We start from the raw sequence: 19,672 nt of genomic DNA on the forward strand, positions 1-19,672 counted from the left end.
GTTAACAATATGAAGCACACGGACCTGCGCCTGGCACACAGTAAGCATTCAAAATCTCAGCTAGTTTTAGTTTTACTGTTACTACGTCAGAGGATTATTTTGAGGACTAATTGCCATTATGCCACTAAAGCACTTAGTACAGTTAATTCTGTCCCCCTCTTTTTGATCTCTGTGATGAAAAGTGCAGGCTTTTAAAAAGCATACATCCAGACTCTAACCAAGTAGATTTAGGACTCTCAAGTATAGGAAGCCACATCTAAACTACGTCTAAAATCAATTTTGTTGTATGAATTCCAAGCACACTGGTACCAATAAATACTTAATCTTTACTTTGTGGACCAGACTCTCCTGTATGCTACCTCTCACTTAAGGTATGTGATTTCACAGAATAGGAAACATTTTCCCATGAGATACTCTGACTTTTGGCATTATGGATTAATTCGGATTCTAAGATTCACAGTATACTAAATTGTATTGTTGTCCATAGAAGATGCTGTACGTGTATCTGTCTTAACTGGATGGGGAGTTCTAGCCTCCTCAGGAGGACTTACTGAGTAGACGTGAAAGAAGTAAGCATTAGAAAAGTTTTATTTTTCATGAGCTGCTCTGCCTTTATAACTTAGCTTTGCTATTTAAAGCTTCCACTATTTGAGCTAGTAGGCCCTTAACTGTTAAGATGGGAAATATCTGCTAAATAGATAACAAGGAAGATGTGAGATAAGAAATTTATTCATGTATGTATTCTCTGTAAAGGCGACATACATTTCAAGTAATAATTGCCTTCTAAGTCATTGCTGTTCCTTGCAGTTGAGGGAAAAGGTAGGCTGCCTATACAACAAAACTGGATAGTCTGTACAAATGTTTTCCAGGTTTTGATATCACAGTTGTTATCAATAATTATACCCTTTGGAATGTAACTGAGTCAGGTGTCTTAAAGTACTCATAGTACCTATCCAACTTTGGCTTGTCCTGAGCAAGAAAACCTCCTTACTGCAAAATAAAAACACTGGCTCTGGGAAAAGCACTACTTAAAAATGAGAGGATTGAAAACAGAAACAGACTCTAGAAAGCAAAGAAGGTAAAACAGAAGACTGATAATTATCAAAGATCTCGCTAGTGCTGGGCAAACTCAATTGTTCTGCAACGCATTCATACAGAAATGGCAGCTACTCCCCAGGCCTCACAGAAAGCTGCACGCAGAGGACGCATCGGGCTGTCTATGGCCAATGTTCTGTATGCCAGAAGGATCAGAATCGCAAATTAATCAGAAAACCAACACTCCAAAATCTCTAAGACGAGGGCAGATCTCAGCTAGGCAAACATCCTTACAGGTAAGGATTATCTACTACTCATAGAACATTTCATATAAAACTTATGAATATCAAACGGGGAAAAACAACTTGAAGAAGGACTAGGAAGGAGGTGCCCTACAGGAGCTTAGGTCACTCACCCAAACTCTGTATGTATGGGTGGGGTTGCCGACAAAGTACAAGTGAAACTCACTGCATTGTGTCAGCCCAGCCTAGAACATTTTGTTCAGATAAATTTAACTCAGAAGTCTATGCATGGTGTCCATATGGGGAACAATTATATTCTCCTCCTGCAAGGAATTCTGTTTATAATCATCCTAACATTTTCCATTTTTGCACATCTGGCATAAATAAGCTTTTTGTGAACAGTAAGAATGAACATTCGGAAAGCAAATAAATAATAGCCCAGTATATATTTAGAAACATCATAGACAGTAACAGACGTCGGAAGATAGGGCTAAGAGGAATTTGAAATCTTCAAAGATTTCATTGTTTTAAAACATTCATTGGGGGAAAAAGAAAAGGAAGGGAAGAACATTGGGCTTTTTACTACTCCACATGGAACAGAGTGAGTTTATTTGAGGAAATCAAAATGAAGATTTGTAGACAGGGAAAGGGTAGGGGTTTCTAATCTAGAAGGACAGTATTTTGGGTAAGAATCAAACCACTTATTCATAACAGAAGTTAATTTTTAATATTAGTGGAAATAAATTCATTCTTGTCATCATTATGCAAACCAGTTCAAGTTAACTCAGAGGAATGGCAAAACTTACTTATAAAAACATTAATTTTTTTACAGTATTTTATGTAAACATGGTACTCATTTAACCCTACATTATTATGCATGGGAATTATATTTTTAAATTACTTTGTTACATCTGTAACTACCATCCTAAACTTTGATCTACCTGCACCTTTAAGGCAAGGACAGATCATAAGGCTATTCTAAATGCTTTTAAAGCAATGGGAATCATTAAGAAGGAACACAAACAGGGTTCTGAGAAAAAGGTCTAGGAAAAGATGGTAAGCTCTTTCAAGGAACTGATGCATATATGGCAACAAGAATTTAAAACCTCAACCAAACTATTACAAAGACAAAATGGCAGGAGTGACAAAATTCTGGAGTTAGCAAACTTTTCTGTCAAGTGACAAATAGTAAATTTTCAGGTTTTGCTGGCCATGTGGTCTCTGCCACAAGCACCCAACTTTGTCATTACAGTAGCGAGTGGCCATAAACAATACGTGAAGAACAGGTATTCCGTATCACTTTATACAATCAGATGGCCTCAGGATTTGGCCCTGGAGGCTGCGGTTTACTGATCTGACAAATGCTAGGAATATGCTAAGGGGCATCCTCTCAAACTCAGGGATTTACCTGACTTAATAGCTTGGTGTCCCTTTTCTAAATCTCAACAACTACAATACTTCAATATTTTGCACTCTTTCCCAAATGGCATAAGAGCCCCATTTTCAAAAATGAGTTCAATAAGAACTTCTCGATTATGCCTTAAACCAGTAAGTAGATAAAGAGAATGGCATTTGAGAAAGAGAGAAAAAACAAACAAACAAACAAACAAACAAACAAACAAACAAACGTGTCTGTTGTATCTGAAAAAAGAAAAACTTCCAGGATTCCAACTCCTTTCTGATTAAATGCCTTCCACTATGATTAAGAAGACTGTTGCCTCTGTTTGGTTTAATTTCCTTTCCATTAACCGTTGTTTTAATTTTTTTAAATTAGATCTTCTAGTCAAACAAAATAGAATTTTTACCAGTTAAAAGAAACAAAATTAGTGTCAAGTAACAACTAAATTTTTTTAGAAGTTATTTCCTGACCAAAGACTATTCTGCTATTAAGGATGAAGTGCACTCTTCCACCAGACCACTTCCAACCAAGGCCAGATTTCAGCTATGGAGCTGGGAAGATAATAGTTTATTTCTACTGTCGTAACATCTTTGGAAACCCTGTTTTACTGATGTAGAAGGAACTGGAAACATCTAAAAATACCAAAAAATAGAATAACCAGAAACCTTTCCTTAACTGCTATCTCCCTTCGCTTCCAACCTTATCATTTAGGAATGAATTTATTTTTACTTATTCAAGATTCGATTCAACCGTCTGGTACAATGATGGCTTGGGGGTAGTTGGCAAATTACATAAAATAAAACTCAACTCAGTTCAGAGGTAAATATGGTTCTGAGTAAAGAGAGAACAAGTCATTAGAAAGAGCCTTTCTGCCTAAGCACAGTGTTCCTGTTCATGCCAATGCTATATTTATCCTGGTATCCGAGTTCAGAGAGAATAAAAGGTACCTCTTAGAACAAAGGCAGATTAAGACACTGCCGTCTCTCTTCTTCTGCTGAGAATATTGGGTAGCTCCTTTGCTATCAAGTGCCACTCAATGAATGGAAACAGTCCCAGTGTTTGCTATTTTCATGGCATTAAAGTACTTACTGATGATTTAGCTCTCAATGCTAATGCAGTTCCCTTCACAAGGTGACACGTGCAAGTTAAGATTTGGTAATGAGTTTTCAGCATTAGCTACAGTCCATCTAGTACATCCTTAAGAGAGGTATCCTCTGTGCACACACCGATACAGCTATTCATTAATGCAGATAGAACACTACTACTACTATGACCCTACAGTGATGTTAACTAAGAACTAGGACAATGTCACAGTGAACCTGGATAAGAATCTTGGACAGTTATATAGAATGCTAATACCTTTTCTAGCTAACACGGAAATTGCTTTCAGAAACTTTACTTCGTTTAAAAGCTAGCCTGGCTTGAATGTTCATGAATTCCATGGCTCCGGGCTAGGCCAATGAGGAGGTGAGGACCAGCCAACACGACTGTGCTGATGTGGTCCTAGAAGACCAGGTAGCACTCTATTCACAGTATCAATTCAGCAACACCTATTACAAGTGGATGAGAATGGAAGGGAACCCAACAAACACTCCCAGCATTTCCACATCTACTAGATAGTCTCTACTTCGTTAAAAATGCTTGTTGCTAATCCTGGATGGAGTACTGACAAACGCTGCCAACTTTCTCTTTACAAACATTACTGCAGTTCACCTTTACAATTTGGTCATAGTTTAAAAAGCTCCATTTTCTCACAGAAAACCTAAGAAACTAACAAAGCATAAAGAACTTTCCAACATACTACTTCTCAAAAGTAGGATGGACTTAACATTTTTTTGGTAGGCTTAAAAGCTCCATCTACAGCAGCATATTCTGTACTTCTCACCTTCCTGCCTATTTAGTAATGGCAAACTGTTCATGGACAGACGTGATTACCAGCTAAAATGTTTCACTAGAGATTTTAGTCTAATTTCAAATCCACTTTTATGCCCACAGGGCATAGCTGGTCCCTAAGGTGGCCCTATCATTCTGTTGCCCAACTAAAGAGGAGAATGCTCTAGTCTACATCTCCTAAGGACAAAGCTTCAACGTATCATTTAAGGGAAGGCTCTCATCAAATGGTAGCATCATAGCATTCCTATTAAAAGACACATTGCTACGTTTTTCCAGAAGAGAAAATAACCGCTCTCTAGCAATATGGTGCAGCTTTATGTGTATATACAATTATCAGATTGTTTGTGAGTTACTCTTTGCATTCTAACTTCCTATCATCAGAGAAACGCCATTCCGTTCCACCCACCTTTCCACATACCACAAAGCATTCTCAGAAAGGGAGCACGCACTAACATTCTCACAGATGGCTCACCAGTGCAGGCATGACCAGCCCCTCCCCGAATCTCTTTTACAATCATTCTGTGCCTCTGCACCAAGATAATTTCTTAAACCACTGCATATTTCAATACTCTTAAAAATTTAATGATTAAGAGAAGCTATATATTTTTCTCTTTCCTATTTGCATCTACTTGCCTGCATCCCTTAATAATCCTCCTTCATTCTCTGAATGCAAGACAGGGCATCTAAAACTCTACATGTTTGCTAAAGTTTTTCTGACTCTCAGTGCTGGATGAAGAATCTCAGAAATCCCCAGAATTACCAAAAAGGTCCCTTGAAGTTTTAAAAATCTTAGGAATGATTAAGTAACCAAACCTGATCAAATTGATCCCTTGATCAATTTATTGCAACATGATTGTGCCTGATGTTTTCTGGTAAATGCCCTGTAGTGTATTATTAAAAAGCAAAGCTCTTGGAGTCACCAGCAAATTTGCTGATGGTTGGTTTATGAATTACTAGGTTTGCAGACGCGAGACATGGATTTAGTGAGGTTCTTCTATTGGCCTGAAAATATAAACTATTACATACGTAGAAGGAAATGGAATTGTGGTTGCAATAAGAACCATAGTGCTGGATTTCCTCAACCACAATATTGCAGAAAAAATGTGTTTAAAACTTCATATAAAAGTTATCAAATATGGAGACCTGTAGATTTAAAAATACAGTCCAGGCTCATTTCACTAGAAAGTGACATTTCTGATGTAGAATATTGCTGTTCTGTGAAGGTAGGAGCCAGAGAGACTGGATGAAACTTTGGTAGTCAGCCTAACACATTAATTCATCTGGACTAGAGCCATTTCCTAACACCCAAAGATATTTAAGCACTATGGTTTACAAACACCAATCAGGAAGTTGCAGTACTCTGCGCCATTGGACATTTGCACAAAACCTCACTTCCTTCCCCGCTCCCCTCTTCCCCAACATGAAACTCAAGCCCCCAAATGTAGCAGAACCTACTGCAAACACTTTGTTGCTCATTTCCCTTCCAGTTGCCTAGAGAGCTTCAGGTGACGCTGCCCACGAGAACACCGCTCCAAGATGGCTGCTTACATGAAACAATCAGGCAAAGTGTCAGATGCCTAATCAGGGCAAAGAGAAGGTCTAACTTTTCAAATCAGTAACAACCACCAGGATTCTTTTTTTTTTTTTCCTTGAAATGTGAAACTGCATGTTCTGGCAGGGAAGGAAGAGGAGAAATTCCTCCTTCTTGTCACCGTCGCGATTACTTCCTTCTCTCTCGTGGCTGGCTGGTTCAGATGACCAAGGCTCCTGCTGTTTTAGATCTGGGCAATTACAGCCACCAGGATGATATGGACCAAAGTACAGTGTTCAAACATGACTGGTAGATAAATGACCATTTATCACTGTTTTTTAAAAAAATTTTTTTTCTTATAAAGTTAACAAACCAAGGCTGTTGATCCCTGAATTAGAAAGTTGATTTACTTGATTATTTCCCAAAGTATGAGGTGGGAAGGAGGAGGGGAAGAGCCTCTCGTGCTTCTGCGTATGTTGCTGATCCTCTAGTTTGGCAACATCTTGGGAGTATCTTCCGATCTAGTGATGTGGCGTTTTGTGAATCTAAGTACCAGCCCGTGGCCCTCATGCTGGCTGCTTACGGCCCAAAGGGGAAGAGGGTCTGCCCCCTCCCCCTCCACGTTTCAATCTGGCCCAGTGGTGGACACAGAGCCCTGGGCAGTTTCCCCAGGAGCAACTGTCTCCTCTTGTGAAGGTGACTCTTCCTCAGCTTGTCCTCGAGATGTGACAGTTGTTTCAGGGGAGATGCTGTGAGGCCCCTCCAGGGGAATACAGCCAGGGTGGTTTTTGCGAAAGTGCTGATTCAAGATGGCCTGGAAGGGGAAGCTTTTGCCACATACGTGACAGTGGAAGGGCTTGTTGCCTGTGTGCTTGCGGATATGATACTCCAGCTGATCCTTCCGGGTGTACTTCTTGCCACACATGCGGCAGACGAACGGCGTGATTCCCATGTGCAAGCGCATGTGGCGATCCAGGCTCCCCTTCTGATTGAAAGATTTGGCGCAGTAGATGCAGGTGAGACGGGGGTTGTACCGGAACCACCGCTCAGATACTTCTTGCTCTCGGAGATACTCCACATAGCCACTTACTCCCATCATTGCAGACTCTTCTACCTGTGTCCAGTGAGGAAAGCAAGAACACATACGTGTAAGGATACATATTGAAAGAAATCAAATCTATTTTTACCTCTCATACCAGGCAATATGCTTATTTTTAGGAGAGACCCAAACAGGGAATTAATTACTACAAAAAAGTACAGATGTTAATATAATAATTAAAAGAACAATCTGAGGACACTCTATTCCATTACTTTAAAAGAGCAAGATGGGGGGCGCCGGGTTTCTCAGTCGGTTAAGAGTCCTAATCTTTTTTTTTTGTTTATTTATTTTTGAGAGAGACAGACAGTGTGCAAGCAGGGGAGGGGCAGAGAGAGAGGGAGACACAGAATCTGAAGCAGGCTCCAGGCTGCAAGCTGTCAGCACAGAGCCCGATGTGGGGCTCAAACTCACGAACAGTGAGATCATGACCTGAGCCGAAGTCAGATACTCAACCGACTGAGCCACCCAGGAGCCCCAAGAGTCCTACTCTTGATTTCAGCTCAGGTCATGATCTCCTGATTCATGGGACTGAGCCCCATGTCGGGCTCCCTGCTAACAGCACAGAGCCTGCTTGGGATTCTCCCTCTTTCTCTGCCCCTCCCCTCAAAAAAGGGGCTCTCTCTCAAAAAAGAAATAAACATTAAAAAAAACAAACATATAGGAGGCAATTACAGTTGTTTGGCAGAGGCTAAAGTACCAATGCAAAAGTTGACTCTGCATTAATTGGAAGAAGACTCCTCTAACTAGCAATTGGTTTTGTGTCCTTTTCTTTAATTTCTCAAAATGTGTTTTGTCTTCTTTCACATATGTAAACAGACAGTGCCTTCAGCATTTCCAACAGAAGCAGTTCTCAGCAGGTTTGGGAAGCAGTACGTGAAGCCAAGCGTTAAATAGTAACACTGAGGTTTTAGATGATTTCTGATTTGTCTTCTATAATGTTTCCTTCTGCTCCATTTCCCTGGATAATCAAAACTGAACTCACATAAAGGACTAGGGATTATCCCACCAAAAGTTCCTGGGTGACCATGGACAAAGCACAGAGTAACTTCTCTAAGGCTTAGTTTTCTCATCCACAAAATTAAAAGGTGCCAGCTCTGCCGAATTCTCATGAGAATCAAACACAATAAAGGTACCTTGAAATATTTTGAATGCATGTTATTATCCTGTATAGCAATTAAGGATACTGAAACGTGGATTCAAATCTGCATCCTACTTATTGTATGACCATGAGCAAGTTATTTACTCTATGTGTCAGTTTCTTCATCTGTAAAATGAATATAATAGCATCTACCTAAGTAGGTTGCAATGAGCATGAATGAGTTAATTCAACGAAGCGCTTACTATAGCCAAGTAAATGTTAACTATTATTAAACATTACAAACTCACAATATTACTCATAATCTTGAGGGAATAGGCTCTGAAAAAACCCGCCTAACTTTTAAGTAATGTCATACCAGTATTGTCCACATGCAAAGTCAATGTAGTTTAGTTACCTGTGAGATCTTTTTACATTATCTTTTAAAATGTATTTAATTTTTAATTCCTTTGAATTAAAACGTGGGGTTTGAACTCATGACCCTGAGATCAAGACCTGCGCTGATATCAAGAGTCAGACACTTAACCAACTGAGCCACCTGGGCGCCCCTCCTTAAGGTTCTTTTTAAGTGAAGTATTCCATAACGAATATATTTCATATAAATGAACGATTTCCATATTGTCTAAAATTCCATCTAGATACTTGACATGGTCTTCAAATATGTTCACCATCTTAACTGTGAATTACTAATCAGACTCAAAGAACTGAAAGGACTTTATTTTTTTTTTTAATTTTTTTAACGTTTTTTAATTTATTTTTGAGACAGAGAGAGAGCATGAACGGGGGAGGGTCAGAGAGAGGGAGACACAGAATCCGAAACAGGCTCCAGGCTCCGAGCTGTCAGCCCAGAGCCCGACGCGGGGCTTGAACTCATGGACCGTGAGGTCATGACCTGAGCTGAAGTCGGCTGCTCAACTGACTGAGCCACCCAGGCGCCCCTGAAAGGACTTTAAAAAGTCATCTATGTGGTTCATTTTTATTTGAAGATCTGCAAAACTGGAAATTTCACAGGCAACCAAATAACCCCCTATTTAGGAGATGCCTCTTTACTTATCACCTACTAAGTAACCTTAGTTACTCAAAATTAGTGATAAAACATCTTCTATTTATTGGCCACCTAAAAAGGCCAATGAAGATTAGAAGATTAGAAAATGAGAACTCTGTCCTCAAGGAAATTTCAAAGTAGAAGGACACATAAAATTCATGCAACTAGAAAAAGAATAATTTTTATGAGTCAGTACAGAGTTGGGAAAAATTATACCATATCATCTGTAATTGCTACCGTGGTTTAAGGAGAGATCAAAGGGGCCTGGGCTAGTTAGGGCACATGGAACCAGGAGCTGGGTTTTGGGGGAGCCCAGACACCTGGGAAGAACAGAGTATCCCAGACTGAAGTACAGAGACAGGAGTAAGTTTGATGTGGTTCTGACATACAGAGAAGGTCTGATGAATGCTGATGAGTGGTGGAAGAAGCCAGGTTAAAAAGATTATAATTACTTGGAGAATTAAGCCAAGTATTTTCACCTTCATGTGGCAGACAAAGGAAAAAGCCACAGGATGTTTTTAAGTAAAGAAGTAACCATAGCAGTTTAATCATTCCTGTCATCAGGAAGCTCTTCCAAGTTTATCAGAATTTGTTCTTACTGTAATGTAACTGTAATGTAAGCCCCTGTCTTGTTTCGGTTCTCTGTGGCAGGGAAAAATAACTGTGGTGGAGACTCACCATAATGAACTTCCACACATATTAAGGTGTATATTAACTCATCTCTTAATATCATCTCCAGACAATATTACTTATCTGCCACGGCTTTATAGCCTGTACCTTCTGCTTTGTTCAGGCAAACACCCTTGCAGAGTTCCCATATTTATCCCTATCCCATCTACATAAGAATAAGTTATCTCTACTTAATTAAGAAAAATTTTTTAATGTTCATTTATTTATTCTTAGAGAGAACGTGAGCAGGGGAGGGGCAGAGACAGAGGGAGAGAGAGAATCTCAAGCAGGCTCCGCACTGTCACTGCAGAGCCCGATGTGGGGCTCGAACCCATAACTGTGAGATCATGACCTGAACCGAAATAAAAAATCAGATGTTTAACCGACGGAGCCACCCAGGTGCCCCTCTAGCCGCTTATTTAAAAAGTGCATTTCATCTCTCTGAGTAACACTTTTCTGAGGAGACACTGATTCTAGCAGTTGCCTGTTAGCGCTTCTGTTCCCACAGCACTGCTCCAGAAGCCTCGGCTCTGTGACTTGTCCCTGCTTTGTGTTCTTGTTAGTCTGCCTTACCCACCCGGAAAGTGCGTGGTCTGTCTCACGCAGCACGTATTTGCACAATAGTGACTGCATCTTACCTGAGAGGTGAAGAGAAAAGGGGTCCTAATTATATGAGTAAAGTTACTTTTCCTCCAAGCTCCTGACATTTTTTTTAAAAAACTTTTTCAAATGTTTTCTATTTATTTTTGAAAGAGAGACAGAGAGACAGAGTACGAGTGGGGGAAGAGCAGAGGGAGAGGGGGACACAGAATCTGAAGCAGACTCCAGGCTCTGAGCTGTCAGCACAGAGCCGACACGGGGCTTGAACACACAAGTTGCAAGATCATGACCTGAGCTGAAGTCAGAAGCTCAACTAACTGAGCCATCCAGGCACCTCACATTTTCTCTAACATCTTACTGAAACTAAAAAATTCTTGAAGCGCCTAGGTAGCTCAGGGGCTTGAGCGTCCGACTCTAGGTTTCGGCCCAGGTCATCATCTCACAGTTTGTAAGCCTGAGCCCTGAGTCAGGCTCTGTGCGAAGAACGAGTAGCCTGCTTGGAATTCTCTCTCTCCGCCCCTCCCCCCTACCTCTCTCTCTCCAAATGAATAAACATTAAAAAGAAATAAAAAACTAAAAAATTCTAATACTTACATTCCTTTTCTGGTACCCTCACATGGTAACATGCAAGTAAATATAGTTTCTAACAAGTCTTACTGTTACTATACTATGTACACAGTACACATCCAATGGCTTAAGTAAAAATCAAACAAGATATTATCATATAACGCAGATGCTAAAAACGTTAGCTACCCAATCTTAATCCACCAGTGCTTCCTTTATTTATTTATTAATGTTTATTTATTTCTGAGACAGAGAGAGACAGAGCATGAGCAGGGGAGGGGCAGAGAGAGAGGGAGACAGAGAATCTGAAGCAGGCTCCAAGCTCCGAGCTGTCAGCACAGAGCCCGATGCGGGGCTCGAACTCACAGACTGTGAGATCATGACCTGAGCCAAAGTCGGATGCTTAACCAACTGAGCCACCCAGGCGCCCCCACCAGTGTTTCCTTTTAAAGGGCAAAGGTATTTACAATTTATTGTGTTCCACTCTGTGAGTTCACAATCTTTTTAAAAATCAATCTTCAGTGATAGACACTTGTGAGAACAAACAAAAATATCAACCAACTACTTCAACTACTTGCTAAGGAGTTGCAAAGAAGATGGAAAACATTATTCCTATCCTTTCTAGAACATTTTAGTCTCACAGAAGATTCAGGAGGAAAAAAAATGAAAAGACACAACCATACAAAAAAAGCAATCACACACAAAAGTGCATAAGCAATTTATTTACAAATACGTAATACTATATAAATCAGTAATTATGTAGTGTTATGCCCACAGAGTATAAAATCAGACTCTCTCCATCCCAAGTCTTAAATTACCTGCATGTAGTTTCCAGGGGTTATTTTATATTACTCTCAGGAATACAGACTGGTTCCTGTAACCAGGGAAGAGTCCCACAATCTTTTCTACTTCTCAAACTCTGCTGACACCAAAAGTGTATTTCCTGCATGCCCACAAGTAAGAAACAAACAAGTAATCGAATACAGTATTTATTTAACGAGGTCACTGTTACCTTTCCTGTACCTTTCCTTTCTTATTCGTTATATTCTGTTCACACACCGTGGCAGTTTCTTCAACCACTGAGCAATCCTAACCCCACTACATACATACCTGGGAGCTGGGCTGCTTAGGCTCATCCATTCTCCCAGGAGACTCACTTCTGGCTCTGTGTCTCTCCGTCAAGGGAACAACACTGCCGGAGGGGCTAAATCTGTTGGAAGAGGAGCAAAAAGGGGACTAGTAGAAAAATAGCGTCAAGGAACTTAAAAAATGATGACATCTACCCCTTTTTATCCCATGGCTGAGGAAGGGGGAACAAACAGAACAACAGATTTCTAAGAAATACTTTCATATAGTAAATATCAGATCTTAAGGTTAAAAGAGGTCTGCCCTAGTAAATTTAAGAAATACAAAATGGCATAGCAGAGAGACCACATGGCCCGGTGACACTAAGGCTAAATACAAGCTTCTGTCCTTGAGGACTGGGAGACCATAAAAGCATAAATTAAAACTGGGTCTATGATTTTGTTTCTTCTATGTAACTATTAGGTTTTTGGTTGCTCCCTCACCCACGCCCCATGGTAACTTGTTACAGATCTCAGACTGCTGATACAGATCATGGAAGTTGAAAATCTCTGCATCCAAAGCTATTACTTCTGATACAGTTCTAACACTGGACAAAGGGTGCTAACACAGGGGAATAATAAGTACTGTCCTCAAGGATACTTTAACTGTTAAGGACAGGAGGAGAAGAGACCACCTACAGGGGATATAGGATATGCCCTCTGAATTTCTGTGACACATATGCCTCTTTTAAGGCCAGATGTGAACCAAAGTAATAGCTTCTTTAGTTTTCATCGTTCATGCAATTTTAATTTATTTTTAAGAGTGGGGAAAAAAACAAATATTACCAATCGAAGTTGGTAATATTTCTTTCTTTCAACTGAGGCTTTCTTTCCATTTACTTAGATTAAAATTGTTACTTCCACTCCCCAAAAAATGTTCTGACAACTACAATATGTTAGAAAAAGAAAAGTGAAGCATAGGGCATAGTAGCACTGGTGGAAAAAAAGAGACTCTCAGGCTTGTGGTAGCAGCAGTCATTGATGAAAGAAAACAGGGAAAGGTATTATCACATGACAAATGAAAAAAAAAAAAAAGAAAAGAAAAGAAAAACTATCCAAAAAGCCCTTCTTTGGAATTACTGTGATTACACTAATTTAAAAAGAACGATCACTGCTGGTACCCTACTTCCTCTAATTGTGGTAGACGGGGGCAAAGAAACAGTGCTACAAAGGAAAGTCAAAGTCCCCCAGGCCACCTACCTGTGTGATAACATACCAAGGAAGGGCACTGCTGCCAGGCTCCCAGCTGATGATCAGCTCCCTGCCTGGAAATCCGAGGAGGCCCTGGCAATTACTGATCCTAGCGTGGCTGCAGCTGCTATTCTGATTCATGGAAGTGTCTAACTTTACCATAGTTCTCACAACACTGTGAATACTTCAGGACTAGGAGCTTCCTGCTTTAAAGAAATAAGAACGCAAGTCTTTTGGCACACCTCCGGTTTCCTCAACATCAACTTATTTTGGCTAAGAACATCAAGTAAGGAAGACACACTCTGTGCCACACAGAGGGCCTGCGTTAGTGACGTCTGCACGACAGCCATTTAGACGAACAAAGAAAACAAACCGTACCTGTCAATTTCACTGCTTGTTGGCCGAGCCACCTTGGCTCCTGAAGATCCCAGAGTGTAATTTTCCTGCCCCACAGAACCATGGCCGGTGGTGTCAATCACCATGGCTGTGACTTCCTCGGCGCTACTCCCGTCTTCTCCGGAAGGCTGATTCTCAGTCCCAAGCCACTCCTCCAGGTTTTCCGTTTTGATGTGTACTGCCCCAAGAACTCTAACTTCATCATCACTCCGGGCCCCCCGGTCTGCTACTCCCGTCTCCACGTACCACTGTCCTGCTCGGTTGATTCGAAGAATGGGCTCCCGGCTCTCTACATCAGAACTCTGTTCAATTATCTGAGGGCTGGTGGACTCCTCAGGAGGACTGAGCTCCCTGATATCCAACACAGCACTAACCTGACCTCGCCGGTTTCCCTTTGCAGTATTATGTCGTGGGCTAAGGGAACGGTTTAGATTCGGTGTCACCCTGTGAGACTCCGGAGGCCTTTCTGGATGCTTTGTCCTCGTTTGACTTAATTCTGCTTCAACCTCTGCCACATTAATTTTGAAGTGAATCCCCTCCAGGATCTGTGTACATTTGTCTATAATATGCTGCATCTGCAGAAAACTGGCAGCTGTCAGGTAGCTGATGATATCTGCCAGTTGCAGGCATATCCGCCCCGTATAACAGAAAGAAAGGAGCTGCTCAAAAACAGTAGGGTTCTTGATGACTGAAATGGAGACAGTACTCATCTCATTCAAGGACATGTGATCCCGGAAATAGGGTGAACTGGCAGCCAGGACCACTTTGTGAGCCCGAAAAGCCTGTCCCTGCACGTTGACCACAATATCACAGAGACGGCCCTGCATGCGCAGCTGGTTTAGATGGCTCAGGACAGAGTTGCTGAAGTCAGGGATCTCCAGTTGTATGTTCCCACCTTTCTCCATGGTCGTGCCTGAGGGTGTAGGCAGGCATTCAACCCTGCTGAAAGAGGAAACCAAGTTCATTAATAATCTGAATTTCACTCCTGCCATGCTCTCCAATTCAAATCTACTGAAAAATATTTTTTGGTAAAATTTCAAAATCTCCAAGTAAAAAGAGACAACTTCCCTTATGTTTGGATATGGAAACAAGATACCCTTAACAACCCAAATGTGACTGCTAGACTTCTACAAAGTCTACCTAAGATCATACTCCCCTTACTAATAAGCTATGCAGCATCAAAACATAAGTTTAACAGAAGGGGGAGAACCAGTTGTGACAGTTCTTTTTTTTTCTTCTTTAATCACGAAGTATTCATACACTGAATACAAAATCCTGTGATAACTTTTCTTTGAAGGAGGAAAGAAATCAGCTCTTTGAATAAATGTAATTACACACTAATGGATTGATCCCTCTTGCTAATATTTTACTACATGCTGTAGAAGTTATGTTTATTATTTAGAAGGTGACTCATATCCCACATGAATGTATGTAAGCCATTATTTCGAAGCTTGAGAGTCAGAGCCCTCACAAAAAGGCTTGGGTTTAGGACTCTGAAGCAAGGTCTTGGTTAGGAAACATGCCACAGCCGTGTCAGAACTCAGTGAAGATGCAGAGAACCTGAAGATGTTCAACCTCAGAATTAACAAAGGGTAGGTACACTGCTTCTATCTAAATTCAAAGCTGGGAATTTCAGGGGGGTGATGATGCTGATTCTGAAATGTAATTCCCCAAAGCTGGTAGAAAATAGAGCATTTATCAATATGGCCAATATTTTTACATCAAAAGTTTTTCTTTAAACAGCTGAAAACATTATGCCTATAACTGCATCCAATAGCCTTCAATGGTTGACACTAGTTTGTGTAAATCTCAACAGGAAGACGCTGACTTGAGCCCAACATGTTTCCATTTATCTGTAACTTTATAAGACATTACATAGTTAGCTAAAATCTAAAATTTCAGATCCTGACAAGCTCACAGTATTGCCCCGCACTTACAACACAATCAGTAAATAGGGAAGTGTATACACTGCTTTTAAGAACCAACTTTAGCCAACCTGACCTTTTTCCAAAGCGTTTTTGTTTGTTTTGAAACTTTTAATCCAATAAGAGCCTCTGTCGATGCCATCATGAATTCAGATGTGTTTATTTTGGAGCCTACACCAGCGCCTTTTTTGTTTGCTCTTTCCGGCAATTCCCCAGTGAGGAGGAAGCCCCTGGAGTAAGGTCTCTCTCTACCGTCGGCACTGGAAGGGTGAGAGCTGTAAGAGGGAGAATCGGGAACGCCATGGGGTTGGCCACTCCGGTATTTGAGTGGCTTTAGTCTGCGATAGGAAGCGTGGGTAGTGGGAAACTGACAGAAGGGCGAAATGTCACCGAGGAGCGGGGGGAGGAGAGGGGAGCAAGGCTTGGGGCCGGGGAGCGAGCAATCAGGTGAGGGCAGAGCACCGGGAAGGGGGCGGCGCCCCGGGACCCCGTCCAGGCGGTGAGCGTAGGCGGGCGGGGAGCAGCCCAGAGGTGGGTGTGTGTATCTGGGTGTGTCCGGGCTGCGGTGGGGGAGGGGGCCGCCCATCCCGGGGTCCTGAGGGAGGGGCCCGGCGAGGGGGCGGGTCCGGCAGCACAGCCCGGCCCGGGGCCAAGGGGGTGGAAGGTCTCCGGTGCCTTGAGGGTGGGGTGAAGGGGAGTGGCTGAGCGCCCCAGGAGCAGGCTGCGGCGGAGCCCGGACAAGGCGGTCCCGGTGCAGGGCAGCGGGACCGGTGTGCGGGGCCCGAGCCCAGTCAAGGAGCAGCACCTACCTCCGGGGGTGGAAATGGGCCGGAATGGGCCGGAACACCGTCCCGGAAGTGAAACCCCCCACCCCCTCCCCCGGAGCGGGCGACGTGCCGGAAGGAAATCACTCACCCTTACACCGCCCCCCTTCCCCTCCCCCAGCGCTTTCCGTCCCTCGCGCCCCCTCCCCTCTCTTCCTTCTCAGTCGGTCGGAGGGCGGGAGCCTTGAGTCACGCGGGCTGTCGTGTCACCGCCCACAATGGCGGGTGGGGCGGGGCCAAGGGGCGGGCTTAGAGGAAGGAGGTGTGGCTGCAGGAGGAGGAAGAGATGACGGGAGGAGACGGGGAGGAGCTGAAGCCGGCGAGGGTGCGTCATGACGTCATGAAAAAGCGTCCTTATATACTGGCGCCTGGCCCCCATTTCGGTCTTTCGAGGCTAGGAATTGGTGGTTGGTATGTATATGATCATTTTGCATAATGGCTTGTTGGCTTGAGGCCTTCAGCTCTTGGTAGTTAAAGTCATCTTAAACTAACTGGTATTTGTAGGCCGGTCGCGGGCCTTTGGAGGGTTCCCAAGATGAAGATGATAGAAGTTTTGGGTGCGGGCGCGGCCTAAATCCTACCGCTCGGGCAGAATTGCGGAAAAATCCGTGGGCTCGCGTTCCCTGCCTGTGATGAAGCCTGCGTTGGTAGGGACATCTGAGACTGTTGATGAACGCCAACGGCTCTGATGGCGGCGCGTGCCGAGTCACCCGAGTGGGCCTTTGTTAATCTCGGCCAGGGCCTCCTTCGGCCTTTTGCTCAGGAAAGCCGGCAGTTGGGGTAGTCCACGTGCTTCTCTGAATGGCTGCGTTCCGCAGTGCACCATTATTTACTTAAGTGGTTTCCAGCTTTAACTGCTTGCACTGCTCCTTTTGTAAACTATTAAGTGCGCTCTTTGTAGTCGTGAAATTATGGGTGGTGTAAACGATCTGTGGTATAGGTGATAGGAAAAGAAATATGCTTAGACTGTAGAACAAATGATTAATTTTAAAGTTTGTTTGGGAAGAGCGAGCAAGCGGGGGGGGGGGCGGGGGGGGGGCAGAGAGGGAGAGAAAATGCCAACCAGACTTAGCACTGTCAGCGCAGAGCCCAACGCAGGGCTCTAAGCGTAAACGGTGAGATATGACCTGAGCAGAAATCAAGAGTTGGATGCTCAAGGAATGAGCCACCCGGGGGCCCCAGAACAAAATGATTATTTTTAAGAATCTTAATCTTTTCCCTAGAAATGGTGCTGGGCACGAATGCAAAGTGGCTTTTGATGGCTTCTGATGGGCAGGTAAGAAACGGGTTAATCCAGTGGAAAGGAATCAGATCTCCTTGGAGGTGGGGTCTTTTGTTAAGCCTGTGATGGTTTAAGAGTAGTGGACAGAAGGGATTTCTGAAAAATCCTATTCTGAGGCTTAACCATACCTAAAACCTTGATAGTTACTTTGGCTGCGCAGTATGTTTAATCGGATGCTCTTTGTTTTCTAGTTCTGTGCCAAAGGGGTGAAAACGGCTGCAAAGGTAAGTTACCGAAATTCCCTCACCAAGAGAAGTTAGGTTGAAAGTCCACTAAATGTGCTACAATGATGACATTATATTTGCTACTCTTGACTGTGAGAATGACGAGAGTTACTACCACCATTACACTTAACTGAGGCACACAAAAGGTGATTTAGAGAACTTGGAGATTGACACTACTTTTACATGAAGCTGTTTCTTCCTAGGTCCTAAAGTTCAAGTTGCACATGCTACCCATGGGCAAACAGGTGAGGAACCTTTTAGATAGTCCGTGTTTACCCAGTCCTTTTCAATTCTTTTTTTTACATCTGAATGCCTACACTCTGGTATTCTGTATGAAATGCTTACAACCTGAAACAGATACTATGATGGTTGCATAGTTCAGCAGATTGGATCATGAAGAGATAGCTATCTATCTGATGTATCGAAGTTGATAGGAAAATTGGTTTGCTGTTAATAGCATAAGCAAAATGTCATTAACCTAGTTTCCTTCCTTCCTTTTTTGTAGGCGCTAAAGGGAGTTGGCTGGAAATTGAGGAGGTGAGCAGAATTGTAATGGAGCTAAATGTTGGTAACAGGGCAAACATCACAGTACAGCTAATGGCTGTTTAGAGTTGCCTTATGCACAGGAAGCACTCCTACCACCAAGTGCTTGAATGCGTTGCTGAATGCAGTAAACACATGCCAGACCCTTGTCCTGTTACCATTGGTTAGGACACTCAAGATTTGTAAAAAGCAGCCTGGATGATGATAAGCAAATACTGACTGAACATGAAGGTCTTAATTAGCTCTACCTGATTTCAGGCATTTTTGACGTTGTGGGGAGAAAATTCATCTTTTGCCTCTTGTGAAACTGTCTTTATTTCTTAGGTGGACTTGAGTCTCAGTCATGTTTGGAGCAACGATTTATTTTGGTAAGTATTAAGCATTTTAGTAAGCTCAAAACTTAACTGAGTGCTGATGAAATAGAATGCTTAACTACCAAGTTAACTAGTTTACTGTGGCTACTTAGTGGGTGCATGTTGAGCATGCTGTGAATGGGGTTTTTGAAATGATGTTGACCAAATGTCTGACCTGAAGTGAGCATGTAGACAAATTTAACACTGAAGAACCCTGTGACAAATAACTCTGAGAAGAATTCGGTGATAATTAACATTTTAACGAAGTGTCTTGTTTTTTTCTAGGTTACTGGCCACTATCCTGGATGGCTTGCTTGGGGTAAGACAAAACAGTTCTTTGGTTGCTGAACTCAAGTTCGTGTGTGGCCAAAATGTGCTATAATGTGTTAAGTGTGTTCTGATGTTTCAGGGAAGATTCAGCCATTGTGAAGTGCATTTAAATTTTTTTTTTTTTTTTTTGGTCAGGTGCTGATTTTGAAGAACTTTTTATATAAAGGTATGTATTCTCTAAACCTTTTTTGGTTAACAAGCAAGATACTGTTAGTGATGATTTTTGAAATTAAAAACAGATGGGAATCTCTCTGAAAAAGAGTGAAGATTTCTTAAACGCTGAAACAGTATTTGGAAAAGTTGAGAA

General features: G+C 42.3%; 1 protein-coding gene and 7 non-coding genes across 8 annotated transcripts; 7 read left to right on the forward strand and 1 right to left on the reverse strand.

Annotated features, from left to right (window-relative positions):
• Window positions 1-16,694, reverse strand: ZBTB37 (zinc finger and BTB domain containing 37). The gene is made up of 4 exons (XM_047076987.1): window positions 15,886-16,694; window positions 13,867-14,823; window positions 12,284-12,383; window positions 1-7,214 (listed from the first exon to the last, which is right to left on the reverse strand). Exons 2-4 carry the CDS (start codon window positions 14,787-14,789, stop codon window positions 6,726-6,728), a joined length of 1,512 nt encoding a protein of 503 aa, XP_046932943.1. The 5' UTR covers window positions 14,790-14,823; window positions 15,886-16,694; the 3' UTR covers window positions 1-6,725.
• Window positions 16,695-17,251: 557 nt separating this feature from the next.
• LOC124510513 (small nucleolar RNA SNORD74) lies at window positions 17,252-17,331 on the forward strand. The gene has a single exon (XR_006961720.1). It is a non-coding gene; the product is annotated as a small nucleolar RNA SNORD74 (small nucleolar RNA).
• Window positions 17,332-17,972: 641 nt separating this feature from the next.
• On the forward strand, window positions 17,973-18,034 carry LOC124510522 (small nucleolar RNA SNORD75). The gene has a single exon (XR_006961729.1). It is a non-coding gene; the product is annotated as a small nucleolar RNA SNORD75 (small nucleolar RNA).
• Window positions 18,035-18,194: 160 nt separating this feature from the next.
• On the forward strand, window positions 18,195-18,277 carry LOC124510564 (small nucleolar RNA SNORD24). The gene has a single exon (XR_006961757.1). It is a non-coding gene; the product is annotated as a small nucleolar RNA SNORD24 (small nucleolar RNA).
• Window positions 18,278-18,496: 219 nt separating this feature from the next.
• LOC124510520 (small nucleolar RNA SNORD77) lies at window positions 18,497-18,563 on the forward strand. The gene has a single exon (XR_006961727.1). It is a non-coding gene; the product is annotated as a small nucleolar RNA SNORD77 (small nucleolar RNA).
• Window positions 18,564-18,875: 312 nt separating this feature from the next.
• On the forward strand, window positions 18,876-18,936 carry LOC124510514 (small nucleolar RNA SNORD44). The gene has a single exon (XR_006961721.1). It is a non-coding gene; the product is annotated as a small nucleolar RNA SNORD44 (small nucleolar RNA).
• Window positions 18,937-19,182: 246 nt separating this feature from the next.
• Window positions 19,183-19,247, forward strand: LOC124510521 (small nucleolar RNA SNORD78). Its single transcript, XR_006961728.1, has one exon. It is a non-coding gene; the product is annotated as a small nucleolar RNA SNORD78 (small nucleolar RNA).
• Window positions 19,248-19,570: 323 nt separating this feature from the next.
• On the forward strand, window positions 19,571-19,655 carry LOC124510566 (small nucleolar RNA SNORD79). The gene has a single exon (XR_006961759.1). It is a non-coding gene; the product is annotated as a small nucleolar RNA SNORD79 (small nucleolar RNA).
• The last annotated feature ends 17 nt before the right edge of the window (window positions 19,656-19,672 follow it).

Source organism: Lynx rufus, unplaced genomic scaffold (genome assembly GCF_022079265.1).
Source record: "Lynx rufus isolate CCGP_SWC_20201006 ecotype Redwood Valley unplaced genomic scaffold, mLynRuf1.p SCAF_15, whole genome shotgun sequence".
In the NCBI taxonomy this organism is placed as follows: domain Eukaryota; kingdom Metazoa; phylum Chordata; class Mammalia; order Carnivora; family Felidae; genus Lynx; species Lynx rufus.